The 23,617-nt window shown below is 48.9% G+C and overlaps 1 protein-coding gene across 3 annotated transcripts in view; it reads right to left on the bottom strand.

Moving 5' to 3' along the window:
• The window catches only part of LOC119372459 (inactive histone-lysine N-methyltransferase 2E), a 533,413-nt gene that overhangs the window by 458,312 nt on the left and 51,484 nt on the right, over nucleotides 1-23,617 (bottom strand). For 2 of the 3 annotated variants that reach the window (XM_049419602.1, XM_049419604.1), the window contains exons 2-4: nucleotides 4,159-4,328; nucleotides 3,970-4,099; nucleotides 2,138-2,567 (exon numbers count right to left, since the gene is read on the bottom strand). In XM_049419602.1, coding sequence (XP_049275559.1) covers nucleotides 2,138-2,567; nucleotides 3,970-4,099; nucleotides 4,159-4,220 — 622 coding nt within the window. In that variant the 5' untranslated portion in view covers nucleotides 4,221-4,328. Of the gene's footprint in view, nucleotides 1-2,137; nucleotides 2,568-3,969; nucleotides 4,100-4,158; nucleotides 4,329-18,951; nucleotides 19,044-23,617 lie in introns of all 3 variants that reach the window. The other variant, XM_049419603.1, reaches the window with a different exon arrangement.

Genomic DNA, 23,617 nt, shown 5'->3' with positions numbered 1-23,617 from the left:
ATCGTTCTTGTTCTGCGCTAAAAAATGTGACAGGGGGACGACACCGGAACACAGACGTGCGCAAATCAGTGAGCGCGACAGAAGGAGTGCTAAACAATCATCTTTTAATGAAAAAATCTTTTCTGCCTCGATGATTTCGTGTGTGGTGCGATCCCTGCATTTTGTGACAATGATGCAATCTGAAAACTTTGGCCTGCACCCACACGTGCTGCAATGAGCAGACAGCCACCCTTGTTTATACCGATCCACATTGTACAGATGTTCGTTCAGCCTCTCCAGGCCAAACAGGTCGTTGTTTAAATGAGAGGCTGAAGAAACATCTGTACAATGTGGATTGGTATAAACAAGGGTGGCTGTCTGCTCACTGCAGCACGTGTGGGTGCAGGCCAAAGTTTTCAAATTGCATCAATGTGACAAAATGCAGGGATCGCACCACGCGTGAAATCGAGGCAGAAAAGATTTTTTCAATAAAAGATGATTGTGTTAGCACCCCTTCTGTCACGCTCACCGATAAAGAAAAGTTGTTCCTTGACTTGGCGTCGTGATGTACTCGTGCAATATCATTGTGTTTCGCGCATGACTGGTAGAACTGGTGACTGTATAAAAGCGAAGACTTTCGCAAGAAATAAATTGTTGGCAGTTCAGCGCTGTCTCCTCTCTTCTATCCCCTCCTGTCGTTTGCACTGTTAAGCACTCTTTATCTCGTTTGTGCATAGCTGACCTTCTCCTCGTACTGGTAGGCGGTGGTCAGGTCTGCTTCCAACTCCTTATCGTGAAGTGCGGCCTGGATTTCGCTGTCGAAGTGGATGAGTTGGGCGTTCTTTACCACTATTAGATCGAGGAGCTCCTGGAGCCTGCCAGCCAGCGTGGTCGGATCTGCGAGCAGGGCGTCGAGTGCCCAGGTTTCGGCACCAGAACGAATGTAACGAAATAGACAAAGAGAGAAACAGAACCCAGCCGTCTGGCTGTGTCGAAGGATTGGAACCGACTGAGCGTGCCTCGCCCCTTCATTCTCCATTATTTGTAACATTTATAAACAATATAAATGGGTATTTCATGTTTCAAATAAATGCTTCCAAGCATTTTCTGCTCAGAAATTTCAAAGGTGCTGAAGCAATGTCACAAGATCCGAAATAAATTTGCTAAAAGCACGAGTGAGGCATTACACACTCGCATATACAGCCAGCTCAGCTAGATAAAACGTCGTTACGCACATAACGCTTTATTCTTTCAGCCACAAAGCATGCAGTTGATCCTGAAAAAAAAATGTTGAGAGCTCGATTGGCATGTAGCTGCAAAACTAAAGTCAATAATGAACCGGATTATGCAAATGAACCGGTCGCAAATGCTCCTGCAGCCCCTCATGCTCTCTCCCACAGAAACATGGCGAGCCGCGCAGTGTGTATTTGCATCCAGTTTCACATTTAGAGGCAGAAGAAAGCAGGCGCAAGTAGCATACTAGTAACCACGCTTTCGAGAAAGGCATGCAGACTGGCACTGCCATGTTTAACCGTACCCGACAAAAATTTGGAGGCGCAAAGGAACAAGGACAAGAAATGACAGGACTGGTGCCAAACTAACAACTGTTTTATTGGAAAGAACATTGCATTCCAGGTAGCTTAATGCGCATGCGCGAGTCACATTGACAATCACAGTAACAGAATGACAACCTACTTTGAGTTAACAAAACTTGTCTAAAAAGTGCAATTCGTTGACCTGTGCATGCGCGCCCCGGTTTTTCGAAACCAGGGTGCTTGGGAAAAGTCGAAACCAGGTGGCCAGAGAATTGTTGGGGGCTTCTTGCATAAATAAGAAGGGTGCCCAGTGTGTTAGTGTGCCTTCCTTGAATTTATATTGCAACGAATTGCACTTTTTAGACAAGTTTTGTTAACTCAAAGTAGGTTGTCATTCTGTTACTGTAATTGTCAATGTGACTCGCGCATGCGCGTTAAGCTACCTGGTAACAATGTTCTTTCCAATAAAACAGTTGTTAGTTTGGCACCAGTCCTGTCATTTCTTGTCCTTGTTCCTTTGTGCCTCCAAATTTTTGTCAGACCATAAACCAACTAGCCCAAGAACGCGTTTTAGTTAACCGTACCCATTTAACCACAGGGGCCAAATCTCTGAAACTACTCACGTGCCATCTGGTGTTTCTTGCGAGTCTGGAGGGAGCGGGCCCGCTGCCTGTCCACCCGTCGCGGGCAGCAGCGCTCGCACAGGTATGTCTCGGGGATGTGACTGCGGTCCAGGCCCATGCAGTCCACATGCTGCCACACCAGGCACTGGTCACAGCAGATCATGTACTCGTCGTCCTGATTGAAGCCACAGATGCAGCGCGTCACACTCTCCTCACTGGGGGCACTGCACTCCTCTTTTCTGTCGCCCGCCGTTGACCCGCCATTGACCAACGGAGGAGGGCTGCCGACCTCGACCAGAAGGCCCGGCGATGTGCCGTTGAACCGTGTCTGGCCGGGCGATGGTGGCGGTGATGGTGCCGGTGGCAAAGGCGGTGGAGGGGGTGGGCTCTGTGGGGGCGTGGCTGGCGGGGGAGCGCCATAGTTGTGATCCTGCACAGTGTGATAAATTCTTTCACTGGAAAACAACGACCACACTTTCTTCCATAGAAGGGAGGTGACAGACTTTCGATTGGCCAGGAGCCCCTGCTCCTTGGCTCATCTGGGTAGGAGCAGCGTGGCCTCCCACGGCTGCGTCGTGTTAATTTGCATGTGCTGTGGGCCACCGTGGATACTCATCAAGGACAGCCCCGTAGGACAGAAAGAGTTTGGTCCAGGGGCTCGGCACAGCTTGCACTGAGGTATAGAGGTAGCAGGATAGATGTAGGAGTACAGAATCTGGGTTGAAAAGGAGCCCATCTAGAGTTGCCTCCACACGAGCTCCAGCTGTTTAGTTGAAGGGACACTAAAGGCAAATATTAAGTCAACGTTGATTGTTGAAACAGCGGTCCAGAAACCTCATAGTGCTACTTTTGTGCCAAGGAAGTGCTTATTTTGATATAAAATCCCGTTTTAGTCATCCGCATCGCAATAGCGCACTTCAAGTCACCCGCCTGAAAGCGGTCCTTCTGACATCACCATTGCCGTGCCCAACATTGCCCGCCTTTACTGCACGGCAGCAGCGTGCACTGGCGGCGTGCACCATTCGGGCATCCGGCAACATCACATGCATGCGGTATTTTGTCGAACTTTTTATCAGAGCGACTTTCACGAGCGTGCAAAACACATGCGGCAGTACGCGATACCGAAACTACCACCGAGACTCGACCGTGTGAGCAAAGCAGGGCACTGGGCGAAGCGCAGTTCGGCGAAAACGGAACTTTTGAACCACGCGCGCCGTTCCCCATGGCAACGCCAAAGAGGTTCTTTTTTTCCATGAATCCAAGAGAAATGAACAAGCAGCATTTTTATTACGTCTCTTGATGCACGTTCTTTTTTTATTGGAGCTAGTTTGATTACTAGTGATTAATTGTATTCAGACTCTTCCACGTCATCAGGATCACTTCCAGAATGTCCCACTTGTGGTGCTCATTGTGTGATAAATTTAGCTTAATTTCTCGGTAAGCAGGGCACGGCTGTTGATAATACTGCCGGTTTAGACGTTGTCATACACTGAGCTTTCACTTTGACATAAATTGTTATTTGCCTTTAGTGTCCCCTTAACTACCGATCTGAGCCCGTTCACAAAGTGTTGCAGGACCCCTTCAAGGACGAGGCTTTCCACTACTCTTCCTCTCTTCTCACTATAGGAGACTGGAACCACCTGACACTGTCTGCATTTATTCAAAGGATGACTGCTTCTATGTACCTTCCCTACTGAATGACGAAGCAAGTACTGAATAAATAATGAATACAAGCTACAAGAAGATCCATGCAGATTTCTCAGTTGACACTGTCCTGGTCCGGAAATGGGGGACCCTCTGAATGTCTTTTATATCAACCTGCAAGGACAGACCTGGTAGGGCAAGCCAAAGCAGTTGTGGTGTGAGGTGCGGCTCTTGGCAGGTGGTGGAGGGGGCAAGGCCACTGGCTCCACTGACGAGGCCTCCTCCTCTGCCCCCATGGCCGCTGCACCACCCTCCACACTGAAACAAGACATTCGAGGTAAGCACCGAGTGCCTAGCACCATGCCTTGCCATCTCACCTTGCCAGAGCGTCAAGAAGAAAGTCCCCCGGGTACCGGGGCTGCGTCAAGGCCAGGCTCATGCTGCCCAGCTCCTCGGCCGCCGCCACCGCAGCCGCAAGTAGCCTGCTGCTGCCGCCACGCTCCAGCGGGCTTGCCGCCTCATTGGTAGCCACGCCATCGTGTTGTCCCTGTATCAAACACAAAGTCTCTCCTGCAGTTTTGCCGTATGAAAACAAAAGGCATGCTATGAAACACCGACATTTGTATAGCCAATTAGGCACTTTGGATGAGCACAGTTCGTCAATGCATTCCTGGTAAACTTCACTTTGTCCACAGCAATCTTGCCATGTGATTCCTCTGCAGCAATAACTATACTTCAGGCAAACTTATGCAGTTACCGTTGTGGCCAAGTTCTGTATACATGCATTAATTCCACAGCAATTATACGGAAACTTGAAGCAAAAGTTCACCGTTGACGTGGCGTTGTAAGGTGCAATAAAATATTAGCACACCCTGCACACAGTACGAATGAACGAAAGCATGCGACACAATTGCATGTGCACACAGGGCGTGGAGTACATGATACAAGTCGGTTTGAGGGAAGCAGATGGTGGGCATGCCTGGCCAGTAAAGGCTACACGAAACATGCATCTTCTTACGCTGCAGCCGTTACAAAGGCTGAGGGTTGTTTGTGCGCAGAGGAAGGGAAATAAGGAGCTTCTTCACAATCAGCACAAGAACGGACAAGGAACAAGAAAGGGAACATAGACGAGCGCTGTCTTCCAACTGAGGGTTTATTGAAAAAACGCACATGTATATATGTCATCATACCACATCACCTGAGCGCTCACAAAATCGCGTAACTATCGTGAACAGGTTAAGCAGAAAGCACTTGTCAGACATGAAGAAATACATAATGAATGAATGCACAGAAAGGCCACCGCAAAACATATCAGTGGTGAGGGAACGTTAAGTACAATGTCACCAAAGTCATTTACGAACACCTTGCTATTCACTGTCAAAGATGTGGCTGTTTTCCCATGTTTGGTAAAACTAGCATTCTCAACAGGGCAAGAGATCGATTGACAAGAGAAATTATTGAAGCGTATGAAATAGATAAAGTGCGCATTCTGTGCATTCATTCATTATGTATTTCTTCATGTCGGACAAGTGTTTTCTGCTTAACCTGTTCACGATAGTTACGCGATTTTTTGGTGAGCGCTCACGTGACGTGGTATCATGACATATATACATGTGCGTTTTTTCAATAAACCCTCAGTTGGAAGAAGCGCTCGTCTATGTTCCCTTTCTTGTCCGTTCTTACGCTGATTGCGAAGATGGATTAGGCCAATCTCAAACTTTGCTTCGGAAATAAGGAAGCATGACATCTGCAAGCCAACCACATCTGACGCTGCCTGTCTGCCCAGTGGCTCCTGGGCAGAGTTGCCAGTTCCACAAGCGGACTTGGTCTTGTTTTTTCACCGAGTCGCTTGTAGAATTTTCCAGTCACTTGTCATGTTTTTGGGGGCTTATTTGCATTTTTTCAGCAAATATAGTTATTTCAGTGATCATCACGTTCACCAACAGCGTGTTTGTCGTTCACTGATAGCGTGTTTGTCGATGACCTTGAGTAGTTGATTGTTGAAGTCAAGCATATGCTGGGGGAATCAACAAGTAACGTTAACCATGCACTGGCAAGTGTGCATTTAACCGAATAAAGACTACCCTGGGAACAATGTTAAAAAGCAATTATGCCCTTTCGTTCATAGCAGAGCATAATTTCGCTGTAAAAAATATTTAGGTGATCTTTTCAACTCTCCTTTGTATTTTAGTAACATTTTTTATTACAATTCAAAATATTTTCAAGCATGAACAAATGCGTAAAATTTCCGCTTTTTTGGGGCTTCTTCGCGAAAGTCGCGCCACTTTTTCTGGGCTTCTTTTGTGCTGATTATTTGTTTGTTAGCTCCGTAGCGTCTGGCAACACTGCTCCTGGGTATATCTTGGTCCCCAAGGTTACTGGACCATTTACAAGATTGTTTGGCTCATTGTAATCATTACTGGTGCCTACATAATGATGGCAATACCCAAAATGCGTTGGCGAGCTAGTTGGTTGCTCATGCTAAGTTTCTACAGCGCGACTGGACGTGGACGGAGAAGGAACACGCAAACACACACACAGCGCTGACTTTCAACTGGAATGTTTATTTTTCATATGCACGTGACGCCTACATAGACACACGCGAGCAGGTGCACACAAAACAAGCAACAAAAGCAGGACCCAAACACATATTTTTTGCCGCAATCACAACCAGATGCCACCTACCAAGAGTGACGGATCCAGATATCTCTTTTCCTTATCTGACAGTGACAAGGATGGCATGCTGACACATGTATCATTCATTTTATCTATTTCATGCGCTTCAATAATTTCTCTTGTTAATCGATCTCTTGCCCTGTTGAGAATGCTAGTTCTATCAAACATGGGAAAACAGCCACATCTTTGACAGTGCATAGCAAGGTGTCCGGAAATTACTTTCGTGACATTGTATTTATGTTCTCTCAACCTTTGATTCACACAACGGCTGGTCTGGCCAATGTAGACACGAGAACATGACAGCGGGACGGAATAAATTACGTTTTTAATGCAGGCCACGAACTTCTCGCTATGTTTAGTGGAGCACCAAGTATTTTCTTTTTCAGCGTTGACTCGCTTGCAATGTCCCTGCAGTCGCACGGGCGCAGAAAAAACAACGTCCACACCGGACCTTCTCACAATCCTTTTCAGATTGTGAGGTACGGTGTGTATGTAGGGCACTACTGCGAGCTTTTCTCTTCGAATGTCACTTTGACGCTCACTCGGATTTGACCGGTACTTTTTGCTCAGGCGTTTCGCACCGCTGACAACAGTCTCATGGGGTAACCGGAGACGCACAGACGTTTGGCCTGGCCCCACAAACTTTCCTCAATCTTATGCTCACAAGACTTGGACAAAGAATTGTGAAAACACGACTGAATCACAGCACATTTGGCTAACTTGGAGTGCGCCGATGCAAATGGCAACACCGGCTTGTTACCTCTGGGCTCGCAGCTCCAACAAACACCTCTTGGACTACAGCCCTATGCCAGCCCTATGTCCAAAAATCTTATGAAATTGTCCTTCGGGACTTCATGCGTCAGTAAGAGGGGGGAAAAACACGTCAGTAAAAATGCTCAGGGTTCTAGCGACCCCGCGTCAAAGTTGTTAGAGTCAAGCTGTAAAACAATTAGGTAGTCGTCTACGAATCTGAAGACGCCAATGATGTTCGTACTGGTGAAACGATCGCGAAGGAGCTTGTTTCGGTGAGCCAGAAATAGGTCGCTCAAACAGGGAGCGATAGATGACCCAATACATATGCCAATACATATGCCACCTGAGGTATCTTCTAGGACCGTCTTCAAGCCCTCACACTCGGCGGGAGTTCTCCAGGCTTACGAGCAGCTCAACCGAGTTCCTATGGCAGCAGGTGCTCCCTGGCTTAAGAAAGCAGGTGCAGAAGGCTCCGGTTTCAACGAATACCATTCACGTGGCGGGTGACGTGACACTGCCGGAACATGTGCAGCGCGTCCTCAAGTGTGGACCCAAGTTCGCCATCGAACCTCAGAAGTCGCGTCTTGAGCTGCTCTCCATGGTCAGGCAAGTGTCCACGGAAGTTCCCGAAGCCGAGTTTGATAGGAGCGTATCTGAAGGCGTGGATGTCCTGTGTTGCGCCCGTCCTTCAGGTGAAAAACTTTCGTTGGCTAGTACTGTTAGGTACATGAAGGATAATCCTCTGTCAGTGTTATCCGCGGACAAAGAAGGTGGTTTCGCGGTAATGCCCAAGTCCGTTGTGGGGTTGCACACGTAACCCAGTGTCTTCAACGCGGTGGCACCTCGGCTTCGCGCTACGTTTGTACGCGCAGTGGCGACAAGGGTTGCGTGGAAGAGGGCATTGTGCTGCTCCCGCAGCCCTTCGCCCCGTGCTCCCTGGCCGAGGTCGAGACGCCCCGTTTTCCCTCCCTTGCCCTTTTCTGGAGAGACTCCTCTCCAGACCCCAGGAACGCGCGCCGCTTTCTTGGGAGCCTCCGGTGTCTTCGGTCTTGGGCGGTGTGATTGACCACATCGGACCTAAGCCGTGAGCACCACCGCCGCCATCAACCCCTGCAGCGCTCCAGCCATGGAGTGCGAACCACCGCCCCGGACCGGAGTGCAAAAGCAGCCACGCGAGGTGAGATGAGCCTTTATCATTCCCTCGACGTGTGCTTGCTATTTTGTTGTTGTTTCCCCCAGTAGTGTGGAACACTCCGCCGCTGAGGTGTTAACCAGATGTGCTGCTTTATTGTTGCAATTGGCATCTGAGGTGAATAAACACCTTCAGTTGAAAGACTTGTCTACGTCCCCACTGGCCTGAAACCCGCCGCGGTCGCAACTCAACGCGAACCGCGGGATAGGGGGTCACAGCTCTGACTGTTAGGGCTGCTGCGTAGCACTATAGTAGCGAGTAACTACACTCCTCTAGTGCGTGGTGTGATCCAAACGAGGGACAGGTTCGCACGCGTGGCTTGTTATGTTCATGCTTGTTACAAAAGTGAACCCCTACACCGTGTACTTGACAAAAGCCTCGGAGTCTGTATCCGCCGTGTTCAATGCGCATGACAATGTGTCGCTGAGGAAACTTCGAAATGAGGCAGTAAAGTTGTGCAAGAGATATAATCTCGAAAGCCTAGCTCGGTCGATAGGAAATAGCAAAAAGTTTGTGGTAGCCTCAAAACTCAAAGGAGTAGAGACCACCGCGGGTTCAGGCTTAGCGAGCCACAGGGCCGCGTCTACCGTCGCCTGCTTACGTTTAGCGCACCGCTCTGCACGCGCTCAGCTAGCAAAGGCGTTGAGCGCCGCGCGGCATAAACACAGTGTTTGAAATAACATACACACACAAACACTTTATTTGCCTGCGGCGGTACCCCAACACACACAGTATAGCGTCCGCTCCCGGGGCACGGGGAAGCAAAGGGCTTCCCATGCGGACAATACACCAAGGGGGACCGCGAGCGTCGCAGCTGGCAATGGCGAGCTTTGACACGCCGCTCGGGAAAAAGGTCCCTCGCGGCTATGCTGCGCACTCTCGCGATGACCACTGGGCCTGGTCGCGAGAGTTAGGGCAATCTCCGTACGCATGGGCCTCCGGTAAGTGCGGCTCGGCATGGCACGACCGCGCACGAGCACTAGGCACTGCTCTTTGGCTTAACGTACGAACCGGAGCTAACACTGGGGTAAACCCGCCTGCAAGGATGCCGAGGCACCCAGGCAGGCTACAGTCCAGCGATTCCCAAAGGGGACGTTGGACCGGAAGGAAATACGTGCTTACCCAGCGGCATCCGAGGAGAGAGAGCTCGTCCCGGCGTGCACGCGCGTCAGTCACGCCGAACATCTCGCGGCTCCAAGACAGCGGGCAGCGCCACCACGAGAGCCGGCGCGTAGCGTAAGATGACGCCACTTGCCGTTGCGGGAGAACGGGAGAGGGAAAGGATTCGCAGAACGGCGAAATGCCCGCGCAGTGGCTTCGGGCGCGCCTCGAATCCCCACAAGTTGCAGTTAGAAATATATTTTACAGCTAAAACGCATAAAAGTGACTGTCCTCTCCGTGTCATTTTGTCCGAAAACAAACACATGGCAGAAGTGTTTGGCATTGTTTTTACAGAAGCACTTGAAGATTCTTCCTGTTGACGATCCTTATTTGGTAGTTAAGTCGGAGCAAGTTGTTGAATTCTTTAAAGTCAGGCAGGACCAGAACCTAGCCGTCTTTTCGATCGACGTTAAAGATTTGTTTTATTCACTTCCCCAGGCGAAATTGATGACATGTGTTGCAGATAGCATTGACAGGTTGGGAAGTGTCAATTTCCAGAACGCTTCCGGCTTGTCCTGTGATCAGTTTTTAGAGCTCCTCCACTTTTATATAAACTCAACCTACGCAACTTGGGATGCTCACATTGTGAAACAAAAAAATGACATATGTATTGGGTCATCTATCGCTCTCTGTTTGAGCGACCTATTTCTGGCTCACTGCAACAAGCTCCTTCGCGATTGTTTGACCAGTACAGACATCCTTGGCGTCTTCAGATTCGTAGACGACTACCTAATTGTTAACAACTATAATGTAGTGAAGCCTGTCCCGCCGTGATGCTGCGAGTGGTAGTGCATGTTCTTGTAGAGTGGTTGCCGACACTGAAGGCCTGCAACAGCAGCGAGACAGTCTGACGAGTGCTCGGGTGCATCTCTGCACAGACTGATCATACGTCGAGGAGGTGTAGTCATTGATAGCCTTGAGCGGTTCAAATCCAGGGTAGCTATTGCTCTCTAGATGGCCTCTGCCACTCTTGCGCTTCAGTTTCATTTTCTCCGGAGTGCAGACGGCGTGGAAGAGGTGGCGAACAACACTGGTCGCACCGATGGACCACGACGACGGGGCGAGCCTCGGCTTTGGTTTGCAATGTTTCCAATATGTTGTAGGAGTTGCCACCGTAGGCATACATGTGCAGCTCCAACGGTGGACGTTGGCCGATGGATGCGCACAGAAGAGTCCTCCTGCTCAACAACCATGCCTCTGGAAAGAGACTTGGGCTGTACGGGCAAGTCTTCCATGATAATTACGTGTGTCATTTCAGTTTTCTTGTAAGGCAGTGCTCCGTAGTAGGTCACTGGCTCCACGTTCGTGTGGTGACTGCTCCGACAGCCGAGGATATTGCTCCAACGGGTCAAGATGGATTTCCTTCCTTAGATCTGTGGGCAGGTCATATTCCTGGTATTGCAGTGCGTCAAGTACCGGTGGAGTCATCGTTTCTGAATGTCCAAGCAATGCCGAACTTGAGGGGTGGGGATGTTATGGTACCTGGCTGTGATGGACTTGAATTGGTTCCTGACGCAGAGTCCGCAGCCTGAAGTGGTGAAGTGCAGTGCACAGCTGCAACCTCAAGGAGGAACCGCTGCTGAGCTCCATCATCTGCAGTGGTCAGGTTGGACTGGGTGGTGGTAGCGAGGTGGCAGGGAATCCGCGACCGAATTAGGAGGGGCTGGGGATACCTCATGGTATCCCCAGCCCCTCCTCATTTCGGTTGCAGAGAGCCTGCTAAAGAAATAGCGCCATCGCCCGAAAAGTTGTGAAGCCAGCACACTGCGCAGGCAGAAGGTGGCTATGACACCTTATGTGCACAAGCTCTCCAACAACTTGAAAAAGTTGGCCCAGTGGTACAACACGAAAGTGGTATTCATGGCACCACACAGGCTGTCTAAGCTCTGCAGAATGATCAACCCAGAGGCAAGGAAGCAGCAGGTCTGTGGCACAAAGCACAGGCGGTGCTTTGTTGAATTCACAGACGTGGTGTACAAAATTACTTTTAAGTGCGGAAAAGAGTACGTTGGTCAAACCGGAAGATGCGTCAACGACAGGCTAAGGGAGCATGCGAACAATGTAAAAAATGCACATGAAGGAAAGGATGTCGAAGGTTTCCTAGCCAGCCATTGTTAACCTGTCAGGATTGCACACCCGAGCTAAATAACACATCCGTCATTAAGAAGAGAAAAACACGAATCAGCTGAGAAATCATAGAAGCGGAACGCATTTCCTATATGGGGGAGAGTTGTGTAAACATGACGTCCCTACAACTAATTGATAAAGCGTTGGCATTCCTACGCATGTGTAGTGGATGACGTCTGCGTCGGACAGCATAAGTATATGTGCAATTTTTCCAATAAAGGTTGTTGCAAGTTCAGCGCTCGTCGCCGTCGTTTATGTTCCGTCCGCTGTGTTTTTTGCATTGCAGTGTGCCAGAATTATGTACCAACAAGCCCAACTCGACACTTTCATCGACTCCAAGCAGTCCAGTTGGTGTGAGACCTGCGTGAGGACACACCTGAGCTCTCTGCGGTTCTCGGGTGAGCTGCGTTCCAGATCTAGCGAAGCGGCCGCAGCCAACAGGGCATTCATTGCGCACAACAGTGGCAAGGCAGCAGGGCATAGCTCGGAGCTCAGCGCTGTGAAGGCATTAATCTCAACGTGGAGCTGCTTGATGGTATGCAGCAGCTCTGCGGCACTGTCGAATGAGACCCCCAATGTGCGAGGGTTCACGTCCGTGAAGTATGCGGTAGTAGCAGTAGTCACGGCGGCGACATGCACATTCAAGGAAGCCTGAACAGCCTTCCTTGGCTCACACTTCGGAAGACTCCTGGGCAAGGGATGCATGCCAGGGGAAGCATATGCAACCTTGCCAGATGAGAGGGGCCCATGCGCATTCTCAGACAAAGGTGGCAGCTTGAAGCTTGTCATGTCGTACCCTGGAACTACCGAAGAGGCATGGACACCGTCCTCAGACAATTCAATGGGTAGCTGCAACAGCGGTCGGGTCGTGGAGTCCATGATCGAGGAAGCATGGATGACATTCCTTGCATAGAGAGACCTGCGCTACTGATGACCCGCGACGACATGTGGCTTTAGCTTCAAGGTTTTGGTTTGCATTGTAGGCTGCACTATTGTAATGCAGAGAGACAGACACAACACCTGTTCGTTGAGCTTTATTCTGCCCTCGTCTTCCTCTAACTTCACTCTCGCTGTCTGCGCGCCAGCGTCCTGGTGCCGTTTTTCGTCTTCACAGTATTGCCACGCACGCTTCTTTTTGTCATTTTTATGTAACTAGTCCGTTGTACGCGTAGCCGCCGCCTTGTGCAAGCCAACGTTTATAGAACCAGGTCAGTTGCAAAACTGAGCGATGTTGCGCGGCGCCGCCGCCATCAGCGACAGATGTGGCGCTGCTGTCGCAACAAGATTCACTCACTCCACTCTTTAGCCGGCGTTGCGGTGCGTCAGTATCCGAGAAGTCTGCTTTCTGCGTGAACAGTTTTACGCTTTCTATTGTGCTTCGGATGTGCTGCGTGTCTTTACCATGCCGACATGTTTTGTTCCCGGCTGTACGAGTGGTTACATGAATTCTGTGAGAAAATTGTAGCGCAAAACAACGCAAGGACCGACAAAAAACACGGGACGTGTTCTTTCTCGTTGCAGTTGGAAGTTGGCGCCAGTCCCGTGTTCTTTGCTGGTCCTCGAATTGTTTTGCGCTACAATTTTCCCACAGATGTCATGGACCAATTAACCTACGAAAACGTTTTGCTAGGTTACAGGAAATCCGAGACACCGCCACATTTCTTTTGCGCCTAGGGTTACCAACTCTCAATGAAGGGAGTCGGGACGGGGGGGGGGGGGGGGGGGGGATTATTTCCTTATTGTTTGGGCCTCTTCAGCTGGCTACGTGCTGCTCGCAACACTTCCTCTCGCTGGAGAATGCACCCGTAAAAGTTGTCGCGCTTCGCACAGAAGTTCAGCCAAAGTGACTAAAGTCCTTCGCAGCCACCGCTAGCCACCGACGTTGCTTCGTGCGTTCTATTCGTGAGAACTTCGTGTTCTGGAGCGTGACCCGCGTTGGCGGGCGTGCGCTGGATAACCTAAAATTTTCTAACTGGACGGTCCGGAATAAATCCGGGACATATATATACCCCGAAAGGGACGGCTCGGGACGCTGTATGAAAAGTCGGGACAGTCCCGCGAGATCTGTGACGGTTGGTAACCTATTTGTGCCCCGCGTCTGACCAGCGAACGGCGTGGGATCGCGCCATTCCTCGCGAGGACAAGAAACTGTCCGTCACATAACGTGTTGTGATATGCACTTTCATGAGGAAGACATCCTGAAGACTTTCACTCACATGGTCAACGATAAGAATTAAGGTTGAAATGGCCAGCGGAAAGGAGCCTCGTCGAAGGATGCGTCCCAAAGATATTCCCGAACTAGCCTTGATTTGAGTGATTCTAAAAATTGTGCCGTAAATAATTTTTTACACTTAATTAGAGATGTTTTGATAAGGTTTAATGCTTGTGATTGTAAAGAAATTGTGCCGTTTGTGTGCATCACACTATACATGCAATATCTGAAAACTTGTTTCACTGCACTGCGTGCGTAAAATAAATACAATTTTTCTTTCTGTAGCAGGACTGAAACTGTGGTGTGCAGTACACACATGGCGATTTTACCGCTCAATAATTGCAAGTAACGATGGCTGCGATACAGAGTGACACCTCCTGACTTAAAAAAGTGAGAGTGAAGAATTATCGGAAAGAAAACAGCGCAAGAAAGACGGAGCACCAGAAAAAGGAAGATACAAACAACAGCGCTGACTTACGACAGAGATTTATTCGTTAACAACACGCAATACTTGCACAGTCCAAAACGAAAAGAAAGAAGTACCAACATACCAAGCATTCCTTTTAGCTAAAGAATTACGCTACAGGAATGCGCCATATAGTTAATTTCTTATAGGGTAATGGACAGACATTTATGTTATGCCATCAAGCGTCAGTTGCAATCTAAAAAGTCATAGCTTTAATGACTTCGTTTTACCGCTGCTAAATAATACTCATTTTTACGTTGCAGCGCGGCAGCACAACGAAAAATCTCGATAATATACAGTCGGCGATGTAAACAACGGAGCCTTTCCGAACGGCTGCCCCGGCGTCTTGCCACACAGACTACGCGCTTTCGTCTGCTAGCGGAAGCTTGTTGCGCCGCCAGCGCCACCAAACCGGAAGCTGGCCCGGCGCCGCGCGACGGGTTGGCTGACGCGGGGAGTTTTGCAACTTACCTGGTTCTATAAACGTTGGTGCAAGCCACGCCCTAATGCCTGGGAACCTTCCAGATTACCTTAGAATCTTTTATAGGCTTGAGCGCGCAAACGCGAACAGTTGAGATTATTCTCGAACTAATGCGGCCACCAGCGATAAGACTTGAATGTTCGATGCTGCATGTATAAATGCCGACGCACCTTACCGCAGAGCAGTTTTATTGATGGCCAACGCCCTGTTCGCCACTATCAGTGTACAGCGTGTATTGCTGCAGTTTGAGTTTTCATTTCCTGGCCACAAATTCGGCCAAATAAAGAGTTTCATCTTGAACACGCCGACTGCTGCCTTCGTCACCATCACGACCCCGTGACATCTGGTGGAGGTGCTGTTCGTCCATGTTCCAGAGGCCCCCCGTCAAGCCGTGAACCCAGCCCACGTCGCGGAGAAGACATTGTTATGACTGGCAGTCGGTGGCGAGGCGCGGACCATGAGAATCTGCGGGCGAGGCGTTCTCACACTGCTAGAACACCTGCATCCTTCCACGAAACGGAATTTCTGGGACGACGAGTGACCAACAATGGGCAGAATCTCGGCCTCAAAGTCTGGGACGGCAAGGCCGGAGACAATGGGCCACCTGGGCTTGGCTTGGTACGCTGCCGAAGCCACCCGACGGGTATGTTTGGACGGGAGTCTCCGCAAACCTTTTGCTGCCTTCGGGGAAAGAACTGCAGGAGCAAGCGGCACGTTCTTGCCTTCGGGGAAAGAACTGCAGGAGCAAGTGGCACGTTCTTGCCTTCGGGGAAAGAACTGCAGGGGCAAGCACGAGGAACCTGTTGTCCTGTTTCCCCCGCCTGCGTGCCGTCAACCGCCGGACCCTTGCTGCTTGAAGTGTGCAACGACCCCTCCGCGACAGTGAAATGGACTGTGCCATGGTGGGAGGTGTCGTGTGTGTGTGATTGGTGGTCATCAAGAGGGAGGAGCCAAACTGAGGGGTTAAAACGACGGTGCTGAGTGAGAAATGGGGCTCTGAGCCCTCGGTAACAGGCTCATCCAATTTGCTTGTCGCTGAACTCTGACCTTGTCACGATGTAAATTGAGTGTACAAAAAGTGCCAGTAAACTTGTTATTGTTTTCCCATCTTGCTAGCATCAGTTCCTCAACCCGGAGACTCGACTACGCTACCAAACGGAGTCCGGGTACGACGCTGCCCTATCGTAGCAACAACCTGGTTGCCGATGAGGGACGGATCAAAATACCCAGGCACGACAACATCGACGCCTTTCATGACCAGCGAGCTAGCCGTAGGCAGCAAGGTCTAGCACCGGAGTATGGGCCTCTACCCGACAAGACTCAGAAGACCAAGGCCGTGACCCCGACTGCGACAACTATGACAGCCACTGCACTATCACCCGCAATCGTGATGCAGCAGCGAAGGGAGCCACCGATATTTCAGGGATCATCATGTGCCGATCCAGAAATGTGGCTCGAGTCATACGAAAGGCCAGCGGCCTTCAAGAACTGGGACACAGACGACGAGTTGCGCCTTGTGTACTTTGCGTTGGAAGACAGCCCCGGGACCTGGTTCGAGAACAGGGAGTCTACCATGACGACATGGGACATCTTCCCGACCAGCTTCCTCGCAGCGTTCGCAAGCGTCGTGCGAAAGGAAAGAGCCGCCGCTTTACTGGAAACACGGGTCCAGCTCCCGAACATAAACGTGACAGTCAAGCCCGTGACAGTATGTACACGCCATCTTCATGAAGGCGCTCTGTGGTGTGTAGTCTTTCCTTTGTCCCTTGTTTTTGCGCCGCCCGTTTCGAACATTCATAAAGGAATGTACAAGATTTTCACATGATGCACCCTACTAGTATCGTGAGCACGCTTTCCACAGACACCCTTGGCACACCTATCTTGCTGCTTTCAAAGTGACAGGCAACATGATGTGCGACTCACATCTGTTTTCACTGTTCATTGCTGTGAGAGCAAGCACTTACACTAGTCGAGTGACATGTGTTCATGTTTGCTTATGTGTGCTAGTTGCCATGATTGTTACACAAATGTCTGCTGCAGTATATAAGGCCAATAAAACTATGCTATCATGACTTCAACTTTCTAGCAAAACAACGAGTTCAAAGGGGCCCTGAAACACTTTCCCGAGTAATCATCAAATGCCCTCACTGTCAGAGTTGATTGCATCATGAATGGACTGCCGCAAAAATTTTTAGAATCCGTAAAGCAGGAGTGGAGTTGCAGGGAGCAAGCACGCTGAAAGCTACACAGGGGGTGATGACAAGGGGCGAGAAGAGACACCCATACTCCAGCACGCATCATGACCTTGAGCTTAGAATAACAGAGACCTGAGCTAGTTGGTAGGTATTCATGTTGAGCCAGGGCGTGCAAACACGGACACAAGAGAGAAGTCAAGACACCGCAAACGCCGTCTAAGAACTGAACAGGCGCACAGCAGCAGGAAAGAGGGTGGAAACAAAATTTATCTACACATGCCGGGCATGAGGCGATACCTGTCAATCCGGCATGCATGGTGGTCTACGTGAGAGATAACTGTTCATGTACTTGATTTCTTTATGCAAGTTAATTGATAGTTGGCTCACGCATGCGCTACCACTATTATCGATATGCCTGGTCTCAACCATTGCATGCGTTTCTTCATTCTTGTGCCAGTACAAAACTGCGCACTCATCCAAATTCTGTGTGCATTTACGCTCTCGACAATGTAAAGATAGATGAACTGGTGAGCCACCAGTTAGTGATCTCTTGGGTTCTATCATGGCTGGACTAGAAAGGCGCTAGCGTTCCGTCTTACGGCCTTTGCAATCGAGTTCAACACAATGGTAGCGTTTCTACGCGGTTAGAGCCACTGCTCACCGCAAGGCACGCAGCAACCCTGCCACTGTTATAGGCAATTTTGCTTGTTGCTTGGGCTCTGACGATTTTTTTTTCTCCGTTGCGCGTCTACTTTTGTGTGGACCGCAGTCACGAACTCAACGGCTAGCAATGGCAGGGTCGCAGCGACAACACAGTGGTGTGGCGGGAGGTGGAAACAGACACAGTGTGAAGGCCTTTCCACTACGGTCGTGGGTCTGTTAAGCTCTGGTTAACACAATGACTAGTCTGTCCTACGTAGAAGCGGCTGCAGCCTAATGGAATCTTATACGCCACATATGTAAAGCTATCAGTAAATTTGTTGGTATGTTTTACGAAACAAATGTCAGTCTACTTCTTGTCTATTACTCGCTCATTCCTTCTCTGCATGACGGCGCAAATCTTACCTAGCTTATTGGCAGCCGTAAAAACAATATAAACACTGTATCTACCTTCCACTTTCTTCGGCCTGTGAGATATATACACAATTAATGTAAGGAATACCTACGACAAGTTTGTTACTATTGCTTTCTGAAACCATGCTCGGACTCAACAAAATGGACTTCTTTAAACGTTCAGCAACAGTGGCCACTGCAACATGAGGATCACCTAAATCTAAAAGACACGTAACCTGCACGTTAAAGCTAGCACTCATTTTGTGCTCACACGGCTTGGCGAGATATAGCTACACCATTTTTTACAATCATAGAAGTTTAACAGCGGCTTTGAAGACCTAGGAAATACTGCCAGCAAATGTGGTTCTTCTGAAACGTTAAGAAAATGTCTAGAAATTGTATTCAATCATTCTGAGGCAACTCTTTAGTAAAGTTCAGCCCTCCTCAATTTAATTCAAATCGTTTGTTCACTGCGGTAACCACGGATTCAAAGTCATCAGCACTACAGAAAATCAAGTAAACATCCACATATTGAAAAACCTTAATATAATATAATTACCCAAGGTGTCCTCTAAACGTTTGTCAATCTTGCTAAGGTATATCAATCTTGTCAATCTTGCTAAGGTAGCCTTAGAACCAATTCCTCTTGCATCCGTGTTGACACCCCCCGTCTCTTTAACATCACTTTGAGCACTTTCTTTTTTTGTTTGCTTTGAAGGCATGCGACTCACTTTCAGTGTGACCGTGAGTGTGCTGAAAAGGTGTTGCAGGGCCTCTTTAAGTAAAAAAATTAAAACATTACCATAAGCACATTCCAATGGCTCCAAACACTCCTACACATGTGCGACACTAACCTGCAGTGGACTCTTCAAAGGGCCCTGTCCATTTTTCGGTCCTGCATGACTTGCCCGAGGCTCCCGAGCAATGTTCACTTAGAACGACAGGACTGCGTACCAAGAGATGGGCAAGGACAGCTGAGGCGGGCTAATGGAATTAAAAATTTGTCAAGTGTATACAGTGACATTTTTACTCAATTCCATTATCATGTAAATGTGTGTATATTAGGCACACAGGCCACTGTATAAATCAGAAGCTAAAACATTAGTATGACATCAAGTCTCATAGTTCGGATCTACAGTCACCACCTGCCCCATGTAGACGTATTCTTTTACAACTTCCAGTTTTTCGCTACCTATCACAAACTGTTGTTCTTATCCAAGACTGTTGAATATTAGTTTAGATTTCTGCATATTGATTTTTAGACCCACTGTCTAGCTTTGCCTGTCCAATTCAGCAATCATTTTCCGCAATATGTCCCCTCAGTTACTCATTAAAGCAATATCACCAGCAAATCGCAGCTTACTAAGGTGTTCTGCATTAGGCCTCATCCCAAACTTTTTGCAATCCAGGGATCTGAATACCACCTGTAAACATGCACTGAACAATAGCATTAGAGATATTGCATCTCCCTGCCTTACATAATTCTTTACTGGGATTTTATTTAGATATGGGTAATAGTAAACTTGAGGTTTGAAGTGAATTCTAAGCGAATAGTGATTTGGTCAAATAATTTCGAATCATATACTTCGTATAGTGTATATCAAAAATTACAAGGAAAAATGAGGATTTTTTTCATAACCCAACTGACCTGCACAACATTTTTATGAATTGGAACTAGGCATGTGCAGATGTCACTTTCTCATTCAAAATGAAGTGAAGCCGGCCCAGTCGCCAATATGCAGCTCATGATTCTGCTGTTTCTGCAGGTTGTTGGCGCTGTTGCATCTACACGCAGTCGCAGTTGTGACTCGCAGTTGTGAGTCGCAGTTGTGAGTTGCGCACGCTCGGCCTTCATCGACAGTATCGTCATGGATGGTGCCAGTGGAACGGTGAAACCTCTAACAACTATCAACGGTCATGACAAAGGAATGCGACCATCAACGAGGGCAGTCATCAAATCACCATCGGCTGACGAAAATTGCCTGACACCAACAGACCTTTTAATCGCGCAATATGTTGGCTACGTGGGATTTGGAGTCGGCACACACGCCGACATGAAGCCAACAATTCTTCTGTTGCTGCAGGTTAGTGACAATTACCCAACTCTGACTTGTAGATTATAGTGTGCATTGCCAGCTCCATGTCCCACAAGTGATGTACCCGTTTGCCAAAAGCATAGGCTGATGATGTATCGTAACGTTTTCATTTTTTTGTACATAAGGTTCTATACATTGGTCTGTTATTAATGCTTTCTGGCGACGTTGAGTTGAATCCCGGACCGCTGAATACCCGCAGGTTAGAACTGCTCAAAACTTGACAAGATGGTCAGGCTACAATTTTGAGAAAGTTGGAGGCCATTGACACAAGACTGGCAAAGCATGAAGCAATCATGGCGGAAATTAACGGCAAATTCTGAGTGACAGAAGGTCGTCACACTATCACGCACTGGGACAATAAAAAAAGCAGTTAAACAGCTGTATGACGTTGACTCAGAAAACAGAAGCCGGAGAAACAACCAGGTCTTTTATGGGGTCAACGATTCTGGATCAGAAACATGGGCACAGTCTGAACTATTGCTCAACAGCATCTGTAAAGAAAACTTGGATTTAGAATTGCAGTGAGTGGGAAGACTGCATCGTACAGGTCACTATAATGCAGCGAAGAACAGGCCAATCCTCGCCAACTTCCAATGCCCCAATGTTCTTTCCAAAGCTAGAAACTTAAGGGAACTGCATACAGTGTCCACCAAGATTACACACCCGAAACAAGAGAAAAGACTCTGGGGATATGTTAAGGTCAACAACAAGAATGAAAAACATTGTGCTAGACTGAGCATTGATAAGTTAATTGCGAACAGTAAAACGTACACAAAGAAAACTCGTTCAAGTCATGAAAAACTGATCCACATCAGAGAAAAGGGGCCATCAGACACGATATCTGATTACAGTGACAGTGAATTATAGAAGAGTTGTCAATAAAGCTGATGACCTCTCTGCTGTTACTCACTCTGCAAAAGCTGATAGAGCATTTGGAACTGAACCATAGCTGGATCCCCCTGTTAGGGATGCTGCTTATCGAAAAGATACATCCCGCATGGGTGTTTTTCCCTCTTTAAATTCATCTGAACTACGCATAAGCAGGAAGAAGTAGAATCTGAGTGGTTACTAGGCGAGACAATTCCTCCTTCGTAGGCACTTTCTACCGATTAAGGTAGGTCCCCACCTTCAAAAACGCACTTGTTTTTTTTTAATGATTTTTTTGCATTTAGAATTTCAGTGGTGCTACCGAGGGCTTTTGATTTGGAGCAATTCTTGGAGCAGCAAAATATTCATTTTGTAGCACCTCTTGCAGCAGCAAAAATATCCATCTTGGAGCACTTTGGAGCAGGTAATTTTGCATTTGGGAGCACTCTGGAGCAGCTAACTTAACATCCTGGAGTACATCAGAGAAGCAAGATGAATTTACATTCAAGCACCTGAAGAAATATTAGGGGTTGTTATGAAGAGCTAGAAATATTTGGATTCATTGCAAATCTAATCGAGGAAATAATCTCAGGAGCACTCCATATTTCGCTCGACAATGCAAAAATAAGGGTGTCATGCAGTTGAGTGTTCTGAAACAGCCTCTTCAGCGATTGTTTTCAACACTAGCAAATGAACAGAATACTGGATCAATAAAATTGTACTTTATAAAATAACACTCTAAATACGTCTAAGTGGTTATCAGCAGACGTGGTGGACAAATGCAGCGACGTACAACAGTACCACAATGGTAGAGTCAAACTGTCTCTAATACATTCCCTAAGACAACTCCAAGGCGAAAGCCACGTTCTTTTTCTTCTCGGTCGATTGTATTGCAAGGCGTAACATGACGTCGCTTAGCCAGACTCAGAAAGCCAACCTCCTCCAACACTTCATTTCCTTTTTCTGAGGGCCCTCTGTACTGTAGCAAGAGCATTCTCGCAGTGCTTCCAGACTATCGTTTGCATATGCACTGGGTTGCTTGAAGATGGAGATCAGCTTCAAGTCGGGCTTCCACAAGAGTATCCCAAAGTGCATTCAACGGGGGACTACATGATATAACAAACTTCGTTTTCCTTTTACGGCGAATCTGTATATGGCTAGGACATTTCGCTTGTATGTCGCCAAAAACCCCCCAGGCGCCCTTTAGGGATCAGTGAAAAAGAAAAACTCAAGAGGTTCCGTTGCGTTCACCTCAGATGACTTGAAGGCAAAAGCGACGTTCTTCTTTTTATTCCCCCTCGACGCATTGAGCCTCCCTGCCCCTCTCTGAAAGCTTTCTACACCTAACGTGGTTTTGCACTGCCTCCGTGATCGGTGCACCAATCACGGAGGCAGTGCAAAGCGACGATGTCATGTGATGACGTCATCACGGGACGCGAAGATGCATGACGTCATGATCATCACAAGTTTCGGCAACCTATGACATCATGACGTCATGACGTGATGATTTCTCGCACCACTCGTATTGACACCACCGACGGTCAATTTTGGTGTCTGATGAGGCATCTAAAGGCTTTCGCATTAATATTGCGTATTGAACGTTAACATGCACACTCTGTGGTAGCCTCGATGCTCACCGGAGCCGAAGACTACCGCGGGTTCAGGCTTAGCGAGCCACAGGGCTGCGTCTACCGTCGCCTGCTTACGTTTTGCGCACCGCTCCGCACGCGCTCTGCTCGCAAAGGCGTTGAGCGCCGCGCAGCATGAACACAGTGTTCACGATAACACACACACAAACACTTTATTTGCCTTCTGCGGCACCCCAACACACACACTGTACACGTCCGCTCCCGGGGCACGGGGAAGCAAAGGGCCTCCCGCGCAGACGATACACCAAGGGGTTCCGCGGAGCACGTCGCAGCTCGCAATGGCGAGCTTTGACACGCCGCTCGGGAAAAGGTTCCTCGCGGCTATGCTGCGCACTCTCGCGATGACCACTGGGCCTGGTCGCGAGGGTTAGGGCAATCTCCGTACGCATGGGCCTCCGGCAAGTGCGACTCGGCGTGGTACGACCACGCACGAGCACTAGGCACCGCTCTCTGGCTTAGCGTACGAACCGGAGCTAACACTGAGGTAAACACGCTTGCAAGGATGCCGAGGCACCCAGGCAGGCTACAGTCCAGCGATTCCCAAAGGGGACGTTGGACCGGAAGGAAAATACGTGCTTACCCAGCGGCGTCCGAGGAGAGAGCGAGTTCGTCCCGGCCTGCCCGCGCGTCAGTCGCCGAATTTCGCGGCTCTCCCGACCGCGCGCAGCGCCACCACGAGTGTCGGCGCGTAGCGCAAAATGGCGCCACTTGCCGTCGCGGGAGAACGGGAGAGGGAAAGGATTCGAAATGCCCGCGCAGTGGCTTCGGGCGCGCCTCGGATCCCCACATCCTCCTCTCCTTAAATCACCCTATACCGGTCTGCAAAGGCAGCCGGTCGTCGCCCATGCATGCAAAGGCGTTATGCAATGAGCAACAGCTAACCTCAGCCCAGGCCCACAACTGCCGCT

Source organism: Rhipicephalus sanguineus, chromosome 10 (assembly GCF_013339695.2).
Source record: "Rhipicephalus sanguineus isolate Rsan-2018 chromosome 10, BIME_Rsan_1.4, whole genome shotgun sequence".
Classification (NCBI taxonomy): Eukaryota; Metazoa; Arthropoda; class Arachnida; order Ixodida; family Ixodidae; genus Rhipicephalus; species Rhipicephalus sanguineus.
This window is presented reverse-complemented; position numbering and strand designations above follow the sequence as displayed.